Raw genomic sequence first — 21,040 nt, forward strand, 5'->3', positions numbered from 1 at the left:
GCCCTCGCCGGTGTGGCTCTGTGGGTAGAGCGTCAGCCTGCGGACTGAAAGGTCCCGGGTTCGATTCCGGTCAAGGGCATGTACCTTGGTTGCGGGCACATCCCCAGTGGGGGGTGTGCAGGAGGAAGCCGATCAATGATTTTCTCTCATCACTGATGTTTCTCTCTCTCTGTCTCTCTCTCTCTCTCTCCCCCTCTCCCTTCCTCTCTGAAATCAATATAAAAAATATATACGTATATTTTTTAAGTAAATGGAAAATCTCAAGAGGGGCAGGGGGTTAGGACAAAACACCATATTCAGGAAAAGATCTTAAGGACTAGTTAAGAAGACGATGGTCAATAAAATCATGAGCCGGAGATATCAACAACAGAAATCCGGGCTCTGAGAGAAGGCGGTGCCCGCCCCGGGCCACCAGGGCTGTGTGAGGACCTGGGCAGAGAGAAGGCGGGAAGCCAGCATCTCAGCGGGAAGCGGTTCGGCACCTACTCCTCGCCGCCCGCCTCCGGCTGAGCCTCCGGGAGGCTCTTTGGGTAAGGTGACAGACGTCCCGCTTTTGGTGGGACAGTCCCGATTCTTAACAACTTGTCCTGCGTCCTGCGGTTTTTTAAAAAAGTCCCGATTTTTGGAAAGAATCTTTGAATGCGGGACAAATTGTTAAAAAGATTTTTGGACGCGGGACAAATTGTTAAAAATCAGGACTGTCCCGCCAAAAGCGGGATGTCTGGTCACCTTGTCATTGGGGCAACTATGGAGAAAAACTACATCAGAATGTATAGCAGCAAAGATGCTTTAAATAATGAGAATGCTGCTAACTATATCTCCTCCTCCTAACAGGACACGCCCCCACCTGTGCCCACGGGGACCCTCCCAAGCGCACACCCGGGCCCCGGGCTGGACGATACGAGGTGTGAGGAATGAAACCTTTATGTGCAGACAAATTTAGATTCTTAACATATTTTCACGAGGGGCATAAACAGAGAGCCATGAGGCCGCTGGGACGTCAGAACAGGAGGCCACAGACGGTGGTTTTGTTTTACATTTTAGCACTCGGAATGCCCAGTACCTGAGGAGGGAGTAACCCAGCAAGTCACCAAGGGTAACGCTTCAGTTCCAGCACAAGACTTCCCAGACCCCTCAGGCTCTTCTGCTCGAGGAGGAAGGAAAGCTGCGCTTACGCAGGGAAAGGAGGAAGACCAGAGAGGAAAACAAATGAACAGAGGAAGCAGCCGCTTCCTTTCACGGTCCAGCCTCACACTCAGGTCAACAAAGGACTTCCCGTCAGCCCAATCTCTGTCCACGTAAACTGATTTTAAAGAGACGATCATGGCAATCTTTACAATTCTTCCACGGCGATTCACTGACAAAAACACTGAGCACATGCCCAGGGTGGATTTTACAGCAAGGGTGAGTTTCAGAGCAAACACGCATCCCCATTGCCTGGAGTCTACATGAATATTCTATCGTACTTGCTTTAGTACACATCTATCAAACCATCTAGCCATCCATGTATTGCTTTAGGCATCCTATCTAATAAAGACAGGATATGCAAATTGACCATCACCCCGCAACAAAGCTGGAGGCATCCACAGCCAATAAGGAGGGAATATGCAAATTGGCATGACAAAGATGGTGGCGGCCAGGCCAAATGTCTGCGTTCTGCCCTGCTCCGGGCCTCTGGGCAGCACACGCGCAGGCGTGGAGCAGCGGGGGGTGGGGGAGTGGGGGAGGAATGCCTGCTATGGGGGGTAAGGGGTTGAGGGGGAGCTACAGGAGAGCAGCAGGGCCTGAGCTAAGGCGGAAGGCAGCTCTGGCCGGAGTGAAAGCCTGGGTCCCAAGCGCCGGAGGGAAGCTGGTGCCAGCAGCAGGGGAGGGAAGGCCCACTCTTGCACGAATCTTCATGCGTCGGGCCTCTGGTGTCAATAAAAGGCAGATACCCGACTCCCCAACCCTAACACTAAAGCCGGAATGCCATTTAACTCGAGTTCACCATTTCAGCTTTTACGTAAAACTGGCCTGTGATGATATCCTACGATGTGCTGGGTTTTGACACTTGTATTCACCTGTGTTAGCCAAACCCTTATCAAACAACCATCGCTCGGAAGGTCCTTCGTGGTCCTTCCCAGGGAATCTCCCCGCGAGAGGCCACCACTCCTCTGACTTCCTCCCGCCACAGATGAGAGGCGCCTGCTCCGAACGGCACAAAAGGCAGTCACGCAGCATGGCCCTTTTGTGGGGGGCTCTTCTGCCCTGTGCGAAGGGTTTGATCCCCTGGCAAGCTGGTGCATGTATCGGCAGCCCACTCCCGTTTCCCGCCGAGCATGAACGCGCTGCAATGTATTCATTCACCTGCTGACGGACACCTGGGCCGCTTCCAGGCTCTGACTGCGGCGAACAAAGCCGCCGTGAACGGCGGGCCGGTCTTTGTGCACACACATACTTTCACTGATCCCGGGCAAACAGCTCCGGGGAGGGCTGGGGGTCGGAAGGGAGGTGCGTGTTTACTTTTATGAGAAACTGCCACACCGGTTCTTTCAGAGCGGCTGAGCCGTCTTAGACATCCCCACCAACAATGTCATGTTTGGGAGTTGGGGCTGGTTTCACATCCTCCCCAGTATTTGCTGGGGTCCGTCCTTCCCCGTCTAGCTAATCTGGTGGGTGTGCAGGAGTATCTCATCCTGGTTTTCATCTGCATTTTCCTGAAAGACAGACAATGGTAGGAGTCTTTTCAGGCATCATCTGGCTGCTGGCATTATACGATAGTGCCGTTCAAATAGTTTCATTGGGCTGTTTGGCATTTTATTATTGAGTCACGCAACTCTTTTATATATCATAGGTAGCCGCGTTTGCCAGATGCATGTTTGCAAATATTCTCTCCCAGTGTGTGGCTATTCATTTTTAAAAATCAGTATCTTTCGGTAAGTGGGTTATTTTCATTTTTATGAAGTTAATTTTATCAATTGCTTTCCCCCCCCCCCCCCCGCCCCTAATTATTGCTTTTATAACCAGTATGTTCTACCTTGGTGAATATACCATGTGCACTTGAAGCTTTTACCTACTCCCAAGTCATGAAGACATTCTATTTTCCTTGAGAAGCATCCTAATCTTAGCTTCGGTGTTTAGGTCTATGGCCCATGTCTGGGCACTTTCCGTGGGTGATGGGAGGGGGAGGGTAAGTTTCACGTGTTTTCCTACACGGAGCACATGCCTACTTACCCAGGACCATTCCCTGGAAGCCTTTCTTTCTCCCTGGAGAACGCTGACTCTTGTGTCTAAAAGCAAATGGCCAATGAAGGGGATTCTATCCTACCAATCTGTTTTGGGTTCATGCCAATGCCACAGAGCCTTAATGATCCCGGTTTGATAGTAAGTTTTAACGTCAGGGAATAGGACTTCTCCAGTTCTGTTCAAACTTTTAGATTCAGTTGATAAAACTCCTGCTGGGATTCTGACTAAACTTACACGGAACTCATAAATCAGCTTACAGTAAACTGGAATCTTAACAATATGGTGTCTTCTGGTACAGTATCTCTATTTATATATTCCTTAATTTCAAAATGGCTTATAATTTTCTTGTTATTTCTTCCTTGATCCATGGATTATTTATTTAGATGTCTGCTGTTTAAATTTGAAGTATTTGTGATTTTCCTAGATACATTTTTGTTATTGGCTTGTAACTGAATTTCGTTGTGGACAGAGAATGTATTCTATGTGCCCTCGATCCCTTTATGTTTATGGAGACTCGTTTTATGGCCCAGCATGTCCTCCACTCCGGTGGCCTTGAGAGCGGTATGCATTCCACTGGACGCAGTGTTCTACAAGCATCGGCTCTTTCAAAGTGATCGGTAAGTGGCATTCAGATCCTCCAGGGATCTGCTTAGTTGTTCCATCACCTAACGAGAGAGTGGTATGGAAATCTCCCATTATGATTCTGGACTTGTCTATTTCTCTCTTGAATTTAGTCCATTTTTGCTTCATGAATTTTGAAACCCTGTTACTAGATAAATGACAGTCCCTCATAGTTACAATGGGAACTATGATAGCACCTGTCTCATGGGGTTTTAGTAAAGACTGAATGGGGGAATACACAGATACTTACATTACGATTCATAACGGTAGCAACATTACAGTTATGAAGCAGCAACGAAAATAATGTTACGGTTGGGGGTCACCACAACATGAGGAGCTGTATTAAAGGGTCACAGCATTAGAAAAGTTGAGAACCTCTGGCTTAGAGAAAAAATGATATGGGGATAAAGGAGGCCATAATAATTACCTCCAAACATCTATTTTAACTAAGTAACTAATATTAACTAATAACTATCTTAACTAGCTAACACATATCTTCCCTATCATTTGGGAGAAAGTTACGTTTTCTCTCTTTGGGTCCATGGCCAGATGCCCTTTGTGGGATGGGAGCGGCCCGTCTTGGGGGAGAGCTGTCAGAGGCCCCGGTTACACACGCTCAGGACCTATCTGCCCACTGTACTGGTGAGGATGAAGAAAATTACTTTTCATTTTGTCACGCTTATAACAGAGACGGTGCCGTGGGCTATTTTCAGGAGTAGAACGGATAGTGAAAGATTACAAATAAAAACTCCAAGAAGCCCTGGCCAGTGTGGCTCAGGTGGACGGAGAGCCATCCCATGCCCCAAACGGTGGCGGGGTCGGTTCCCGTCAGGGCACGTATGGGACAGAGGGGGCGGGGGCGGTGCAGGTTCATCACCAGTCGGGGAACCTGCAGGAGGCAGCTGATCGATGTTTCTCACAACCATGTCTCTCTCTCTCTCTCTCTCTCTCCACTCCCCCTTCTCTCCCTCCCTCCCTCCCCCTTCCTCTCCTAAAACTAAGTTTTAAAAAGCATGTTCTGCCAAAACTGGTTTGGCTCAGTGGACAGAGCGTCGGCCTGCGGGCTGAAAAGTCCCAGGTTGGATTCCGGTCAAGAGCATGTACCTTGGTTGCGGGCACATCCCCGGTGGGGGGTGTGCAAGAGGCAGCTGATCAATGTTTCTCTCTCATCGATGTTTCTAACTCTAACCCTCTCCCTTCCTCTCTGTAAAAAATCAATAAAATGTATAATATATATTTTTAAAAGTGTGTGTTTCAGCCATGGATCTAGTACAACCTTCCTGTTTTATAGACGAGGAAACAGGCCCAGAGAGGTGGGGGGTTCACACACCGTCACACAGCGGGTAGGCCTGGAGGAGACACGAAGGTGCAGCCTGAGCTGCCGGGGTCCCACCGTGCGGTTCGCTTTTAGGGAAATCCTGAGCACGCAGAGTCCGGCTCCAGCTGTGGCACCGCAGGAGCCCGACCAGAGGGGGGTGCAGACCTCGCCTAGGCCTCCCCGCTCCGCCTCCTGCCCTTCCCACGTCCCGGGAAATACTCGGCTGCCAGGCGGTGACTTCACCCTCTTCCTTCTGGCTCATTTGAATGCTCTGGTGGGAGAGCCAGACAGAGAGAGAGGATGATGAATGACTCCTTGTGCAACGCAGGAAGAATGCGGCGTGTGGGATCTCAACGTGACGGAATCCCCTCAAGCAGAAAGAACCGCCGCTCACCGCCTCGCAGAGCGGCCGGGCCGCGGCTCCGACGGGAGGCACGAGAAAGATCTCAAAGGGGCGGGTGAAAGCAAATCAGCCCGCACCTCCAACGCAGGTAAGCGTTTTATTGGAAAGGAAAACAGGAGCTTTTCTCAGTGTGTCAACAAAGCCAAGACTGGAGAGAACTGGAAAAGGGGGAGAGGGGTGCTGAGTGGGGCGAAGGAAAAACATCTGCTCGGCCATCCAACACAGTTACAGGTTTTTATCAAAACCCACCCCCCCCCCCTATTTTTTTTAACCCAGAACTCAGCCTCAATCTCCTCACCACAAACAGACAGGTGAGCAATCACACTTGAATTATCGTGATCACAGAATTTTAAGAATAGTCAACATTGCCACTTAGAAACTAACGTTCATTCATAAACCAGGAGGGGGTTTTTCTGCATTTGTTTGTTTTTTAATTAAAATATATTGGACATATAGCACTGTATGAATTTAAGGTGCGGATGTTGTCTCTCTTCACCGTACGGGGTGTTAGGTCGCGAGGAGTCATTTGTGGGCAGACCTTGCGTTATTGTGCTTTGCAGATACCGCGTTTTCACTAACATCGAGGCCAGACCCTCCACCGGCAAAAAGGTCATGACTTGCTAAGGGCTCAGATGATGGTTAGCAGTTTTTAGCAATAAAGTGCTTTTAAGTTAAAGTGTGCCCATCTGTAATGATAAAAGCATAATATGCTAATTAGACCGGATGTCCTTCCGAATGTCCTTCCGGACAAAGCTGGGCTGTGAGGGAAGCCGGGTCTCGGGTGCCAGGGGAAGCCGATGCCAGCAGCCAGGGAAGGAAGGCTGCTCTTGCACGGATCTCATGCACCGGGCCTCTAGCGGTTCCATAAGACATAACGCTATTGCACACTCAGTACACTGCGGTATAGTGCAAACGTGACTTCTCTGCAATGAGAAACCAAGCAATCCGACTCTGCATCGCAGCGCCCCCTTCCTGTGAGGGTCTGGGAGCACCCACGGTGCCCCGAGGCCGTCTGAGCAGGACAACGTGCCTGTGCCGCTCGGAAGTTGTACCCTTCACCAATATCCGTCCTTCCCCTGCCCCGCCCGCCGGTCACCACCCCTCTACTCTGTTCGTATGAGCTTCTTTAGAGTCCACCTACGGGTAACATCAAACAGTGCTTGTAGTTCTCTGCCTGGCCTTTCTCACTCAGCACAATGTCCTCAAGGTCTAGCCATGCTGCTGCACGGCCGAGTCTGAGAAACCCGTTTCAGCACCGAACATTTCCTGGCGCGTGAGGATCTCGGACACGCTCTCCACCCGCGTGTCTGCGGCTCCGGGCCCGTGGCTCTTACCGGCCACCACCTGGGGAAGCACTGCCGGCCGGATTTGGCCCACGGGCCTTGTGTTTGACACATGTGCTCTAAGGTAAATGGAACCGGGGGAGTAAAACCCTTAAGAGAGTGCCCCGTCCATCTCTATTGGCTAACGTTTCTACCTTTTCTTGCTTTATTCCCTCTGTGGTCTTTTCTACTTGCTTTCATAATAACAGAGGCATCTGACAATATGAATATCAACTATGTGTATATCAGCGGTCGGCAAACCGCGGCTCTTGAGCCACATGTGGCTTGTGAGTTGCGGTTTGCCGCTCTGTTGACTAATGAGTTCACCGACCGCTGGTGTAGACAATCAAGCAATCCCACAGGAAAAATATCTGAGGTGTTAAAAGAAACGCAAGAGAAGCACGCAGTACCGGACCATGCATCGCCCTGACTGGCACAGAAGGGTCAGCGGTCTCCAAGGAAACGGGGTAATGCGTGTGGGTGGTGCTCGAGGCGCGGCCCAGGCTGGCAGGACGGTCCACACCGCTGAACGCTGGCCCCCTCCGCTGCCCGCCGGCAGCAGGAACATGATAAGGCATTAAGATTTATAAAGAGAGTACCGGCCGGTGGCGCAATGGATAACGCGTCTGACTTCGGATCAGAAGATTCAAGATTTATAAAGAGAAAGTCTGATCGCAGAGAGAACCGGCTCCACGTATTTTAAGTGAAACACAAACTCAGGCCATTGACTAGTAGGTTTTCTCATCTTTCAAGAAAAACTGTACAAAATAACGCCTTTTTTTGGCAAAACAGTAACCAGTGATGAGCCATCCTGCTTCCAGTATGGCAAGAAAAAGCTGTCAAAATCTTCACAAAAACCCTACCCCACCCGTGTCCTGGCTGTCACAGGCTGCTGCTGGAGGGTGCAATGTGCAGGCGGCGGGACAATCACAGGCAGAGCTTAGCAACGCGAGCTGAGAGCCATCTGGGGGCGCCTCGCCCTGCCCAGCCCGGGTGGCTGCAGGCTGGGGGTGGGGGGCGGCCTCAGCCGGGATTCCCCCTGGGCGAGCTGAGCTGAGGGGACAGGAGCTGAGGGACGGCACTTGCAAAGGGAACAGAAAAGAAAAGGCAGCCACTGCTACCAGCGACATCACACAGACGAGGAGGAGGCGGCGGCCAGGTGACTGATGTGCCCAAAGCTGCTCATGCAGCAGAAGGTGCACCCCGGGGCAGCCATGCCTCCTCGGACCTCAGCTCCCTCACCCCAGAATCAGGTCCCGGGGCACGCCAAGTGACAGAGGAGCAGTGATCTCCGCAAATACCCCCACCCACGGACACCCACCAGTGTCTCCTGGTTCTTGTTTATTTTCCCGAAAAGTCTGTTCACCCTCGGAAGATGAGGCCCCACCTCTGAGGACACGAGACCTGCTGGGGTTTGGCCTCGGGCCGGAGGAAGGCCCATGCTTCGGGCACAGCGGTCCCTGCCAGGGCCCCGTGCCCCCGCAGGTGGCACCCCTCACTCACGGGGCGTTGGCCCACACAGCCTGCACCCCACTCTCCTGTTGGCCGACGCTGAGAGACCCAGAACGCCCGTTCTCTGAGAATGCCTTCTAAACAGACACTGTCACCCAAAATGGCACACCTCACAGAAAGTTGACTTTTACTTTTAAAAGCCAGGGACAAGCCCCGGCTGGCATGGCTCAGTGCTTAAGCACCAACCTGGGAAGCAGGAGGTCACGGTTCGATTCCCAGTCAGGGCACAGGCCTGGGTTGTGGGTTCCATCCCCAGTAAGGAGCATGCAGGAGGCAGCCGATCCATGATTCTCTCTCTCTCCCTCTCCCTCTGCCTTCCTCTCTGAAATCAATAACAATATGTATATTTTCTAAAAATCAGTGAGAAAATGTAAGCATAGACGTCCTAGAGCACAAACAACACAGAGGCTCTCTGGAAAGCAAGAGGCCGCTTTCGAGTCCAACCCCAGGCGCTGGGGTGAGAAGGTCAATCAGGCATCGAAGGGGGACCCCAGTAACGGCATCTGGTGGGGAACATGCCTGAACAGCCCTTCGGTCATGGCCACCGGAGTCCAAGGCTGGAGTCAGGCCCTACGCCGTAATTTAGAAATAAACATTAAAATGGAGCTTTCTTTAAAACTCTCTGATAATTTTCACTTTAAAAGCACCAAATTAGTCCATAAAAAAAAATTTTTTTTTAAAGCTCATGCTAATTATTCCAAAGTAATCAACTTCTTTAAGGCCCTTTATTTCACAATTACGCTAACATCCCATTCATCGGGGACACGTAGCCGGTATTTACTCTCTGCTCATTACCGCCCTGCACGTTACGGGAACACCCATAACACAATACAGGCATTAATATGTAAAACATCAACAAAAGCCATCTGGAAAGCTAATGAATAATCAAGGGATTTCAAATTAAGCTGCAGAATTTTCCCTTAGAATCTTTAGGACAACACTGTCAGGTCCAATCTCCTCGCTCGGCCTCCAGAATCAATTTTTCAAACTTTATGACAGGTCTAATCGCTCCCACCTGTGTCTCCAGCTTGACTCTTGACTGGCATGCTACCAGCCAGGGTGAAAATGCAGACAAAGATCCCTATTAGGACCCGGCTGTTTCTCCACTGTGAGGTCACTCAGCCATTAAATTAGTTCCAGCCCGATCTCTGTCCCCGCGGCCTCCACTTCGGGAGGAGGGTGCGGACTCACGAGCAAGGGGAGCAGTGAGGAGAGAAGAAGGGGGTACAGCGCCGGCCGGGACTGAGCCCACACCCATGCAGAGGGAGAAAGGCTGGGATTGGCCCCGCGTTCTGAGACCAACATACGATCTTCCTTACACGAGGGTGGCTGTTCTCCTCCACGCAATTTCCCCCAAAATGTTTTTCTTTAATATGTGTTTACTGATTTCAGAGAGGAAGGGAGAGGGAGAGAGAAACATCCATGATGAGAGAGAATCAGGGATCGGCTGCCTCCTGCACGCCCCCCACTGGGAATCGAGCCTGCAACCGGGGCCTGTGCCCTGACCGGGCATCGAATGGTGACCTCCGGGTTCATGGTCGGGGCTCCAATGCTGACCTCGCTGGCCGTGTTTTATCACGATTGTATGGGTCTGTTTTCCCTGTCTGTGCCTCTGGAGGGAGAAGTCGTCTGAATTCCATACGAGGTCTCCCCACCTGCTTGGAGGCCAGTCAGAAACACTGCGGCCTGTGCGGCCTGTGCAGCCTCTGACACCGGAGGCCCTGGAGCAGGAAGGCTGGCTGGCAGGTGCCGGCCTGGGAGTGTCGCCTGGTGCCCTCGGACCCGTCCAACCAGCTGAGGAACCCGTCACAGGGACACCCCGGGAAACAGCGGGAAGGAGAAGAAGGCTCTAACGTCGTCCAGAGCCAGTGTCGCACCCAGAGGTCTAGGTCAGACTCCCGGGAACATCACTCACACGGTTTTGACTTTTTGTTTTCGTTGGGGAAAGGGACCCAGGCCCTCCGAGTGCCTGGATTTCGTTATCAGCAAAAGACTCCCCTCTTCCCTGCGCTACTGACGCCCCAGCACTGCCTCCCTCCGCGGGGACACTGGCTCGGCCCTCACTTCACGGGCAGGCGGGCGGGGGGGAGGTGGGCAGTTGTGGCTCAGGCGCCCCTGCGCTCACTCCGGACAGCAATGCCAGCGCCAGGGTCTCCCTCGGTCAGCGGCTCAGCGGGGTTTGCAGTCCCGGAGGAAAGGAGGACGGCTCCAAACCATGTGTCCAAAGACATTCCCAACCCTCCCAGGCTCACAGTCACGTAGGAAAAACCCTCGAGTGACACTGTCTAAGCAGAAAACCAAACCAGTGTCACCTCTCAAATAGGGGCCCCACCTAGGACTGCAAGTCCTGCGGGTGCCAGAGGCCGAGAGCGCCCCTGTCCGCTGACGGACCAGCCTGAGGCCTGCAGGGCCCCGGAGCCTGGGCTGAGCAGCGGGCACCAGGGCAGGTGTGAGGACCGCCTTCCCGGTGCACGTGTGGGTGCGGGTGCGTGTGCGGGTGCGGGTGCAGGTGTGGGTGCAGGGAGGAGGGGAAGAGGGTCTGGGCCGGCGGCAGAACCGCTGCTCCCCAGGATGCACTCCAGAGCAAAGACCTGTCCTTAGAGACCAAGGCTGGGCTCCCCCACGCCCCTGCGTTACCATGGACACCGTGTCTAGGGCAGATGCGGAGAAGGCCGATGGGGAAAACGGAGGCATCAGAAATGGTGGGAGGAGAGCCCTGGGGTGCCCTGCACCACCAGCAAGGTGAGCAGTGGGTCCCAGGGCAACGGAAGTGGACATCCCTGGAGCCAAATGACAAAGCGACAAAGAAGCCCCACTTCAGGCACATGGTGAGGGGGCAGGGCTCTCTGGGGAAAATAATAATGCTGAGAAATTAAGGCAGCAGGAAAGGAGGGAAGCCAAGCATGAGAGGGACTGACTCCAGAGACGACGCCACTGGCATGAGTGCAGGAGCTGAACCTGGCTGCTGGGGGGCATGGGGAAGGGGGTCACTCACAGGGTCGCCAGGAGGGGGCGCCAACTCAGCAGCACGCAGCACACACGCTCCCTCCTTTCTTAGGAAGGGCGTTCTCCATACTTAGCCGGCACAGGGCCAAAGCGGTGGGGGTAGAAACAGGAAAACGGGATTTTAGAGATCTTATAATAAAGATCTCTATCGGCCAGGCTGGTGTGGCTCTGTGGTTGAGCTTTGGCCGATGAACCAGAAGGTCGCAGCTCAATTCCCTGTCAGGGCACATGCCCAGGTTGTGGGCTCAATCCCAGTGTGGGGCGTGTAGGAGGCAGCCAATCAGTGATTCCCTCTCATCATTGATGTTTCTATCTCTCTCTCCCTCTCCCTTCCCCTCTGAAATCAATAAAAAATATATATATATATATACCGAGTGGCCAGATTATTATGATCTCTGAACACATAATAATCTGACTATTCAGTGTGTGTGTGTGTATATATATGTATCTATATTTATTAGAGGGCTGGTGCATGAATTCGTACATGGATGGGGTCCGGTCACGGGGAGGGGACATGGGTGGTTTGCCGGCCTGCCTGCTGGTCAAACACCTGGTGGAGGGAACAATTTGCATATTAGCTTTTTATTATATAGGATACACACTGAGTGGCCAGATTATTATGCATTCAGAGATCATCATCGTCTGGCCACTCAGTGTTTTGAAAAAGATCTCTCTCTAATCTAAATTTCGCTTCCAGTGCAGTCCATAGGAAAGAGCCACTCCGCTGCCGCAGAAACCGCGGACGCAGAGAGAAACATGCGTGGAGCAAACCCGGTGCGGGGCCTGGAGAGCCCTCCTGCCCGGCGAGCTGACCCACGGACGTGATGCCACGCCATCATCAGAAACACGCAGAGGCAGGACCATCCCACACACGCCGATGACAGCGCCTGACTCGGCTCCAGCCATGACCCGGCACGGAACGCTGATGCAGGAAATCAGCGGGCACCCGCGAGCACATCAAAGCCGTGTCTGGGAGATAAAAGCTCTCGCTGCATGCTGGCTATTATTAGTTGTTATTCCCACAATGCACTGTGATTCCCTACGCGTGGCTTATGTAGGATCAAATACAACACTTGGCATAGAAGCGGTTTTGGCCTTATGCTTAGAAAGTAATAAGCCAAGACGTGAACCTCAGAGGGCAGGCGGGGGGGGCGTGTGTGTGTGTGTGTGTGTGTGTGTGTGTGTGTGAAGAGCCCGACCAGTGAACTTGTATACATATCTGCGTGACCCATGGACACGGACAATGGGGGCGGGGGGGAGTGGGCTGGAAGGGTTAATGAGGAAAAAGGAGTATCTATGGCAAACTTTCAACAACAAAAAAACAAAGTAGTAAGTCATGTTTCGCTGGTCGATCTCGTGGTTCCTTTGCGGACCATTCTGGCGCTAAGGGGACCTCTTCACGTTCCTTCCCTTCACAAAGCTGCGGCCCGGGGACTTCTCCCGGCTCCGGCTCGGCCTGGGGCACAGAGTCCCCGCAGAGGGTGAGTCTCCCTGAGCAGCAGCCACCTCTCAGGATCTGCTCCCTCAAAGCCCCTTCCCTCTGCGCCCACAGAGAGCAGGCCGGAGGAGAACAGAAAAGATCTGTAAATGCCCCTGGGAGAGTGAAAAAAATTGTCTTTCATAAAAACAGAAAGTCTTAATCCTACGGAAGTTTCCAGCTCCACTATCACGGAGCTCAGCTGTACGTGTTCACAGAACCATGCTGTGTAGACAGAATTCTTATTTTTTTATTAAAAGACCAATATCAAAAAAGAGCTTACCCACATTCAGGGCCCTGAAGCCGTGTGTTTTGTTTTCCATCCTAAACACAGGCTCCGGGCGGAGGAAACCCGAGTGCCCGATCGATCGCATGGAGCCTCGGTCTGCACACCCTGGCGGGCCCACAGGCATCATGATACCGCACTGCCCGCTACACACGCACACACAGTTATCCCGATGTTTCCACACGTCCAACACGGAGTCACCTTCACGTACGTTCCCGGGAACACCAGAAAAGGTCTGGAAGTCCCAGTGTTCCTCCATCCACATTCTACTTCCCCAAATCCTGTGTTCAAGGCCAGGTCCTGACTTTTTTAGAAGATGTAATTATAATGGGTCACCCTCTCAATGTAACGGACTGTTCGTTTGAGTAACAAGAGGTTATCACAGGTTTGTACAGCAAGTAGGACCGTTCCATCGGCAAGAACACGCGTCTTCTCTACTTGGGGGGGGGGAGGGGAGATGGTGGGAGGGGAGTGAAGGCAGGAGAGATGGGAACTCCGGGGGGTAAGTACCTCTGCCAGCACAAACAGCTCAGTAAACAAGAACTGCGGTTACATATTCCCTTTCCTACGGTGCCCCACTCCGTCACTTCCCTACACCAGCGATGGTCAATGGCCGTGCTGCGGGAACTTTTAAACATGGACCCCTTTTCCCTTATATTAATTGGGACTTTTTTAAAACACCGCGGGACATGGGACAAATTGTTAAAAATCAGGACTGTCCCGCCGAAAGCCGGACGTCTGGTCACCTTACTTATATTCATGGTCGGCAAACTGCGGCTCTCGAGCCACATGCAGCTCTTTGGCCCCTTAAGTGTGGCTCTTCCACAAAATACTACGGCCTATGCAAGTCTATTGTGAAGAAGTGGTGTTAGGAGAAGTTTAAGTTTAAAAAATGTGGCTCTCAAAAGAAATTTCAATGGTTGTAATGTTGATATTTGGCTCTGTGGACTAATGAGTTTGCCGACCACTGCCTCAGACTGTCAAATAGAAAATGACAACAGCCAATACAGCAATAGGCGTCCAATGTGAATGAATAAAAATCACACCCACCGTTCTGTGTCAGATCGGCACACACCACACCCCGTGTGCTGCAGATTTTGGTAATCAGCTTATGTGTGCCGCGAGAGGGAAAATGGTGAAAGCGCTGCCTTGCGAATGCTTGTCCCAATCCTCTGTACTCAGTAAGGCTGCCATTTCCGTGGCTCTGAGAGTGAGGGTCAAGAAACCCTAACGTTCCCGTTTGATATCAACATGCTATCACATTCCAGAAGTTATTATTAAGAAGAGAGGCCAAATACTCCCATATGTTCCATGCACTGAATTATGCAGCTAACCATGCGGTCAAACAGGGGGGAGTGTCTGAAACCGGGGAAATCTGGGTTTGGGGGGGATCCTACATTCCTTACATTTCAGTCCCATGTTGAAGGAAGATGCTTCTCTTCTTCACCCCCTCTGTAACCCTACTTGGAAACGATCTCAGAATAAGAGCATTAATTAATCCGGACTAATTAGGGAGTGTAAACAAGTCCTTTCATCTGGTTTCCATTTTTTAACCTTTAATCAGCGTCCGGGAAACAGAAGGCACAGAAAGGAACGTTTTTGGTAAATTCCGAGCATCCATATGGGATGACGGAGGGCTCCAAAAATGTCCTGGGCAGGAGCGCAGCGAAGTACAAAGCTCCGATCAGTTTCGGCCGAGCAAGGCGTGCGTGCGTGCAAACCGCTCTCCTGACGCCCCCGCCGAGAACGTAAACTAACCGTCTGACGCCGGTGCTCGCAACGCGAAAACGAACCGATAGCTTGAACAGCAATGCCACCTGTTAAACGTGTCTTTTCATGGCGTGCTTTTCCCCAAGAACGTTCTGGAAAGGTCTGATTGAAAAAAGAGTCACAGGCACCGAAACCACCCATTCTTTAGAACACAGGCCTGTGATCAAAGAGCTGCACCTCATTTCTCTCCCTGCACCCGGAGTCTCCTGGGACAGGCCCACCCTCCCTTCCTGACGGATGATGGAGCGTTCTTGTTTGACACACCTATCCCTTCTCCCAGCACTGGCTGGAGGGAACGAACCTCCGCACAGTAGGACTCACGTGCACAGTAGGACTCAACTTACCCGTCCAGGAGGTTCATGGTGGAGGAGGTCACTTCGGCAAACAGAATCACCTTCCCCAGCTGCTTTGTCTGCAGGTTTCGCCGGTAGGTCTCCAGGTCAAAGTGCGCGCAGGAGAAGGCCGCCGGGTCGGTCACCACGGGGAGGGCGGTTGGGGTGACTTCCATGTCGGGCGTGTGGGACGGGACAAGCCTGAGGGAGAGCTTGCTGGACTTTATCTCTCCTCCAGCGGCCACGCACTTCTCCAGCCACTGCGTGAGAGGGCCCCGGATCTCCTGCGTTGCAAAGGAGGAAATGGAGGGGTGGTGACGCGCCATTGCACTGGGTGAGGGCACAAGTCACACAAGCACTTCCTAAGTCGGGACTGTTGAACGCTACATTCGTGTGTTCTGAGCGTTGGGACTATTATACACAGGCAGTAAGGACGCTAGTGTCTTAGACCACAAAAATAACCTGCTCAGAAACCAGGAGGCAAGAAAAGGAGCTCTTTCTCCCACTTTCTACCCTAAAGTCTCCAAAATCCCCCCCAGCTCTCAGGCCTTCTGTGCATTCTACAGAAAACGCGCATCCTCACAAGTTCCCCCACAAGGACACGGGTTCTCCTATCGGGGAGAAAGCCAACACCCAGGCACTGAGGTACCGGGAGCATTCGGCTCAGCCTCCGAGCACAGTCCCTGTTGGCTGGACATGCGCTCTGTGGAGGAAGACGACAGAATGAACAAGTGTCAGGCACAGGTAACGGAATGAGTGTTGGTGTCCCCCCAAATGCTGATGTTGAAATCCTAGTCCCCAAGGTGACAGCCCTTGGAGGTGGAACTGTTGGGAGGTGGTTAGTCATGTGAGTGAGCCCTCCTCAACGGGGTCAGTGCCTTTATCAGAGCCACCACCCAGGGAGATCCCTCACCCTCTCACCAGTGAGGACACGGCGACAAGGCGGGCTCACCATAACCAGCCACGCCGGCATCCTGGTCCCGGCTTCCCGGCTGCAGAGGCAGGAGAAATAACTCTGTCCTTGACAAGCCGCCCGGCCGATGCCATTCTGTTTCCCAGCCTGGACGGACTGAGACACCCGACCTCAGACCTGGCCGCTAGCGATGAGCCATTCCGCTCCTTCGCTGTTGGGCCGCCCTCTGAAGGGACAGAGCGGACAGGTCTGAAGTCCCTTCCTCACAGTCCCAGGGCCGAGGTTGTCACAAGGGGACCACACAGGCTAACGACACACCGTGGGGAGGCGGGTGAACCAGCCAGATTACAGGGGTGTCTGCACGGAGTTGCGCTTTCACTAGCCGAGCAGAGTGAGACGGCGACTCGGCGCAGCCGGTGTAGGCAATGGGAGGCCCGCTCAGAGTCAGTGAAAACCGGAGTGAAGCCAGAGGGAACGGCAGACAGGCGACAGGACTTCCGGGACCAAATAGAGCAGGGAGTCCTTTCTGGAGTGAGTTATCCATCGTTCATCTAAGAAATATCTGTGTCTCACAAGCAGTGCCACAGAGGACAGAGGACGAAAGGCCGGTGGGTGTGCACACAACTACCGCAGAGTGTGAGGCATGACAAGCGCTAAGAAAATTCAGTCCAACAATTCCAATGTGCTTCCCTTTGGCATGTGGTCCACCTGAGTGGCCAAGTAGAATATCTCCTCTTATTTGCACACTAGTTGGTAGCAGATCCTCAAAGAATTATATTATCACTAGAGGCCCAGTGCATGAATTCGGGCTGACTGGTGATGGGGCCAAATGGGGCCAATCGGGGCCAGCCAGCCAAGGGGGGGTGGGTAGGGGCCACGGGAGGTCAGCTGGCCATGGGAAGTTGGCTGTGGGAGCGCACTGACCACCAGAGGGCAGCTCCTGTGTTAAGTGTCTGCCCCCTGGTGGTCAGTGCATGTCATAGCTACTGGTCAGCCAGTCTTCTGGTCACTCAGTCATAATGGTCACTTACACACACACACACACACACACACACACACACACATATGTAAATATATGTATTTTACTATATCTACTAATTACGAAAGTAATATTACCAATTATGTTTTTAAAAGCAATACTTTGATGCACAAATGCAAAAAATAAAATTGATGAAAGCAACACACTTTTCTCTTATACTTCTTCCACATAATCTTTCAGGACTTAGGCAGAGCCAAGTAAATTACTCAGGACAAACAGAATCTAAAAGATATAAAATGAGGCCTGAAGCCTCTTAAGAAATATAACCGTATACTACCCATAAATATTTACATTCACGATAGTTGAATGCAACTTTAAGCCGCCAAAACCAAGCACACAAAGGAAGTATTTAGGCTCTCCTACACCCGTTATCCCTGGATAATAGAATAAAGTTCTGGTTGCAAGAAACATCAGCATTACTACCTGTTTGATGCAAATCTGCCTGGAATGTCCTCTCAAATGCACTCAAGTTACAACAATGACTTAAGAGCTGTACAAGTAGCGGATGCCCTGTGTAGGAAAAAGGATTCCTGCTCCTTGGCTTAAGTCTACTAATGACCACTAAGGCAGTGTAGATATTCTGTTGACAAAAGAGGTTTGGATCATATATATCAAGGCAAATAGGTTGACATAAGTAGTGTTACCCAACCCCAGTCCCAAATCCACCTAGCTCTTTGAAATTTTTGAAGCCAATTAGTTCTATTGAAAACAAAAAAAACAACTGCTATCAATTTTCACCCCAGTGAGATTCATAAAAACCTCCTAATTAATGTTTAAAAAAAAACAAAAAGCACTTGAACTTCAAGAATTTAGTTTTTACCTTTTTCAAAGAATTCAGGCTAATTAAATACAATTTAGGTAGAAACAAAATCTAAATTTTTTTAGTTACATAACTGCTGGCCCTTTTGAACTGGCCACAGCACTAGGAAGTCGATCGCTAGCCATTCACAGGAAAAGTGAACGTGCCTTTGTTTCTTGCTGGAGCACACTGCACACAATGATGGAGATACTAAGGAATCTACAAAAAAAAGTACCAGAACGAGTATGGGAGTTCAACAAGGTCCCAAAATACAAGGTCAATATTCAAAAACTGGGTGTATGGCTACATATTAGCCACAAATATTTGGAGTCTGATGCTCTTAGAAATGCCATTTTAATAGACCTGAAACATTTAGGGACAGATTAAACAAAATATGTGCCAGACCTGTACACTGAAAACTACAAAACACTCCGGAGTTGAAAATTAAAGGAGCTCAAAATAACTGAGGAGATATACCATGTTCATGGATTAGAAGACTCAATATTACTAAGATGTCAATTCTCTCCAAATTAATCTATAAGTTCAATGTAATTCCAATCAAAATCCTAGAAGGCTTTTTTTGTAGAACTTGATAAGCTGGTTCTAAAACATATGCAGAGATAGAAAAGACCTAGAATGACCAAGGCAATTTTTTTTGGGGGGAGGAGGAAATTGGAAGAGTTATCTTTCAAGACTTATTACAAAGCTGCAGTAATGAGGATAGTGTGATACTAGAGTACAGTAAGACATAGATTACTAAAACAGAACAGGGTCCAGAAACAGAGCCACAAATATATGTTTGACTGATTTTCAACAGAAGTGCCAAGGCAATTCACTTGAAAAAAAGGGTCATCTTTTTAATGCATGGTACTGAAACAATTGTACATCCATATGCAAAAAACACACAAATAAAAAAATCTTATCCTGCATGTATACAAAAATTAGCCTGAGCCCCGGCTGCTGTGCCTCAGTTGGTTGGGCGTCGTCCTGCGTACGAAAAGGTTGCTGGTTCTGACAGGCTGCTGGTTGTTGGCTCTTCTCCCAGTCCCTTGTGGGGAGAGAGTGAGGACACCAACATTCATTCCGTCACCTGTGCCTGTCGTTTATTCATTCTGTTTTCTTCTCCGTAGAGGCCATGTCCACGAAACAGCAAACAGGGACTGCGCTCGGAGGCTGAGCCGAATGCTCTCAGTACCTCAGTGCTAGGTTTTTGCTTTTCTCCCAGTCCCTTGTGGAGAAGTGTGAGGATACGTGAGTTCTGTAAAACGCACAGAAGGCTAGAGGTTCGGAGTCACCACCTCACTCCACTTGGCTAGTGAAAGCGAGAGCTGCTGGCTGCCTCCTGTACGTGCTCCTGGACGGTTGCTGGTTTCCCCCATTAATCACTCTCACGCTGATTTTTTTTCTCTCTCTCCCTCTCCATTCTGCTCTTAAAAAAAAATCAATTAAAGAATATTTTTTTGTTAAATTGCATCAATGAATCATAAACCCAAATGTAAAACTCTGAAACTTCTAAAATAAAATTATAGGAGCAAAACTTTCTGACCTTGGGATGGGTAAAGCTCTCCTGAGACAGAACAAAAGAAGCATGAACCATAAAAGAAAAAATGATAAACTGGACTGCATAAAATTAAGAGCATTAAGAACTGCTGCTCTTCCAGAGAGAAAGTTAAGAAAAAGGAAAAGACAAACAACAGACTGAGAGAAACTAACCTGTCTGACAAAGGACCTATATCCTGAATATTCTTAGGTCCTCAGAACAGAATTATAAACAAACCAACAATTCAACTTGGAACATGAGTGAAAAGGTTTGAACAGACACTACCCAAAGGAAAACATCAGCTGGCCAAAGAGTACATGAAAAAATACCCATAATCCTTTGTCACCAGGGAAATACCAACTGAGGCCACAATGAGGTACCACCTCACACCCACAGGAACGGAGTGCAGCTAAGAGAGATGGTCAGGATGCCACACACATTCCCATTGGAGCCATTTCACCATCACTCAGCTCATCGGCTACATTCATCCATCCGAGAAGATTCAGTCAATGAAGCAGAGCCACCCTCTGACTCAGTGTCCGGCTCCGAATACACATCACCTTCTGCCTGTGGTTTGGCCCTCCTCTTCCCCTATACACCTGCTCTCCACCTCTAGAGGTGTTCTACCCCAGAGACACAGTGGCCTCTGCAAATAATCAGACGAGTTGTGCCTCAGTCGTAACACTGTAAGTTGCCAGGCAACCAGCAGTGTGTGAATCAGAAAAGGAATCCACACAGACACGGAACACAAGCCCGTTTTTATGGCTGTCTCGTTCTCAAATGCGCTCGAGGGAACAGGAACAGACTGAACAACAGCAAACCCGTTCCTATCGCTGTAGTTTACAAACTGGTGTGTCACTGCCACTGCCATGCTGACGCAGCGTCTTCACAACCATAAAGAGGACGCTCCTGTAGCCAAAACCGATATGACTCAGTGGATAGGGCGTTGGCCTGCAGACTGAAGAATCCCAGGTTCAATTCTGGTGAAGGGCATGTACCTTGGTTGTGGGCACATCCCCAGTAGTGGGTGTGCAAGAGGCAGCTGATTGGTGTTTCTCTCTCATCGATGTTTCTGACTCTATCCCCCTCCCTTCCTCTCTATTAAAAAAAAAAAATCAATAAAATATATATTTAAAAAAAAAAAAAGGAGAACACTCTTGTAGGATCAGGGCTGACCTCACTGAAGGGGGACAGAGTAGCCCAGACAGTGGCCAACACCCCGCTGGGAGAGAGCCCAAGGGGGCTGGGGGCTGGGGGTTGGCCCAGGGGACTCTCTCTAGAGGGACCACCCCTCCCAAGCCAGCCCTGAGGCCCACGTGGGCCCTGCAACGAGAGGAGCTCCCTCGGACCCAGCTCCTTCCCTGGTGGCCAGTGGGGACCTGGGAGCCCCAGGGATGAGGACAGGTGGGCCAGGTACCGCCGTCCACACCGGCACCGGCACTCCCACCCCGGCCTGGGACCCGGTAGGCACTCCATA

The 21,040-nt window shown here is 50.9% G+C and overlaps 1 protein-coding gene across 3 annotated transcripts in view; it reads right to left on the reverse strand.

Moving 5' to 3' along the window:
* Nucleotides 1-21,040, reverse strand: part of HLCS (holocarboxylase synthetase) — a 151,577-nt gene that overhangs the window by 90,174 nt on the left and 40,363 nt on the right. For all 3 annotated transcript variants that reach the window (XM_084873606.1, XM_084873604.1, XM_084873605.1), the window contains exon 6: nucleotides 15,285-15,556. In XM_084873606.1, the coding sequence (XP_084729732.1) occupies nucleotides 15,285-15,556 (272 nt within the window). The remainder of the gene's footprint in view (nucleotides 1-15,284; nucleotides 15,557-21,040) is intronic.

Source organism: Pipistrellus hanaki (genome assembly GCF_964339955.1).
Source record: "Pipistrellus hanaki genome assembly, chromosome: 2".
NCBI classification, from domain to species: domain Eukaryota; kingdom Metazoa; phylum Chordata; class Mammalia; order Chiroptera; family Vespertilionidae; genus Pipistrellus; species Pipistrellus hanaki.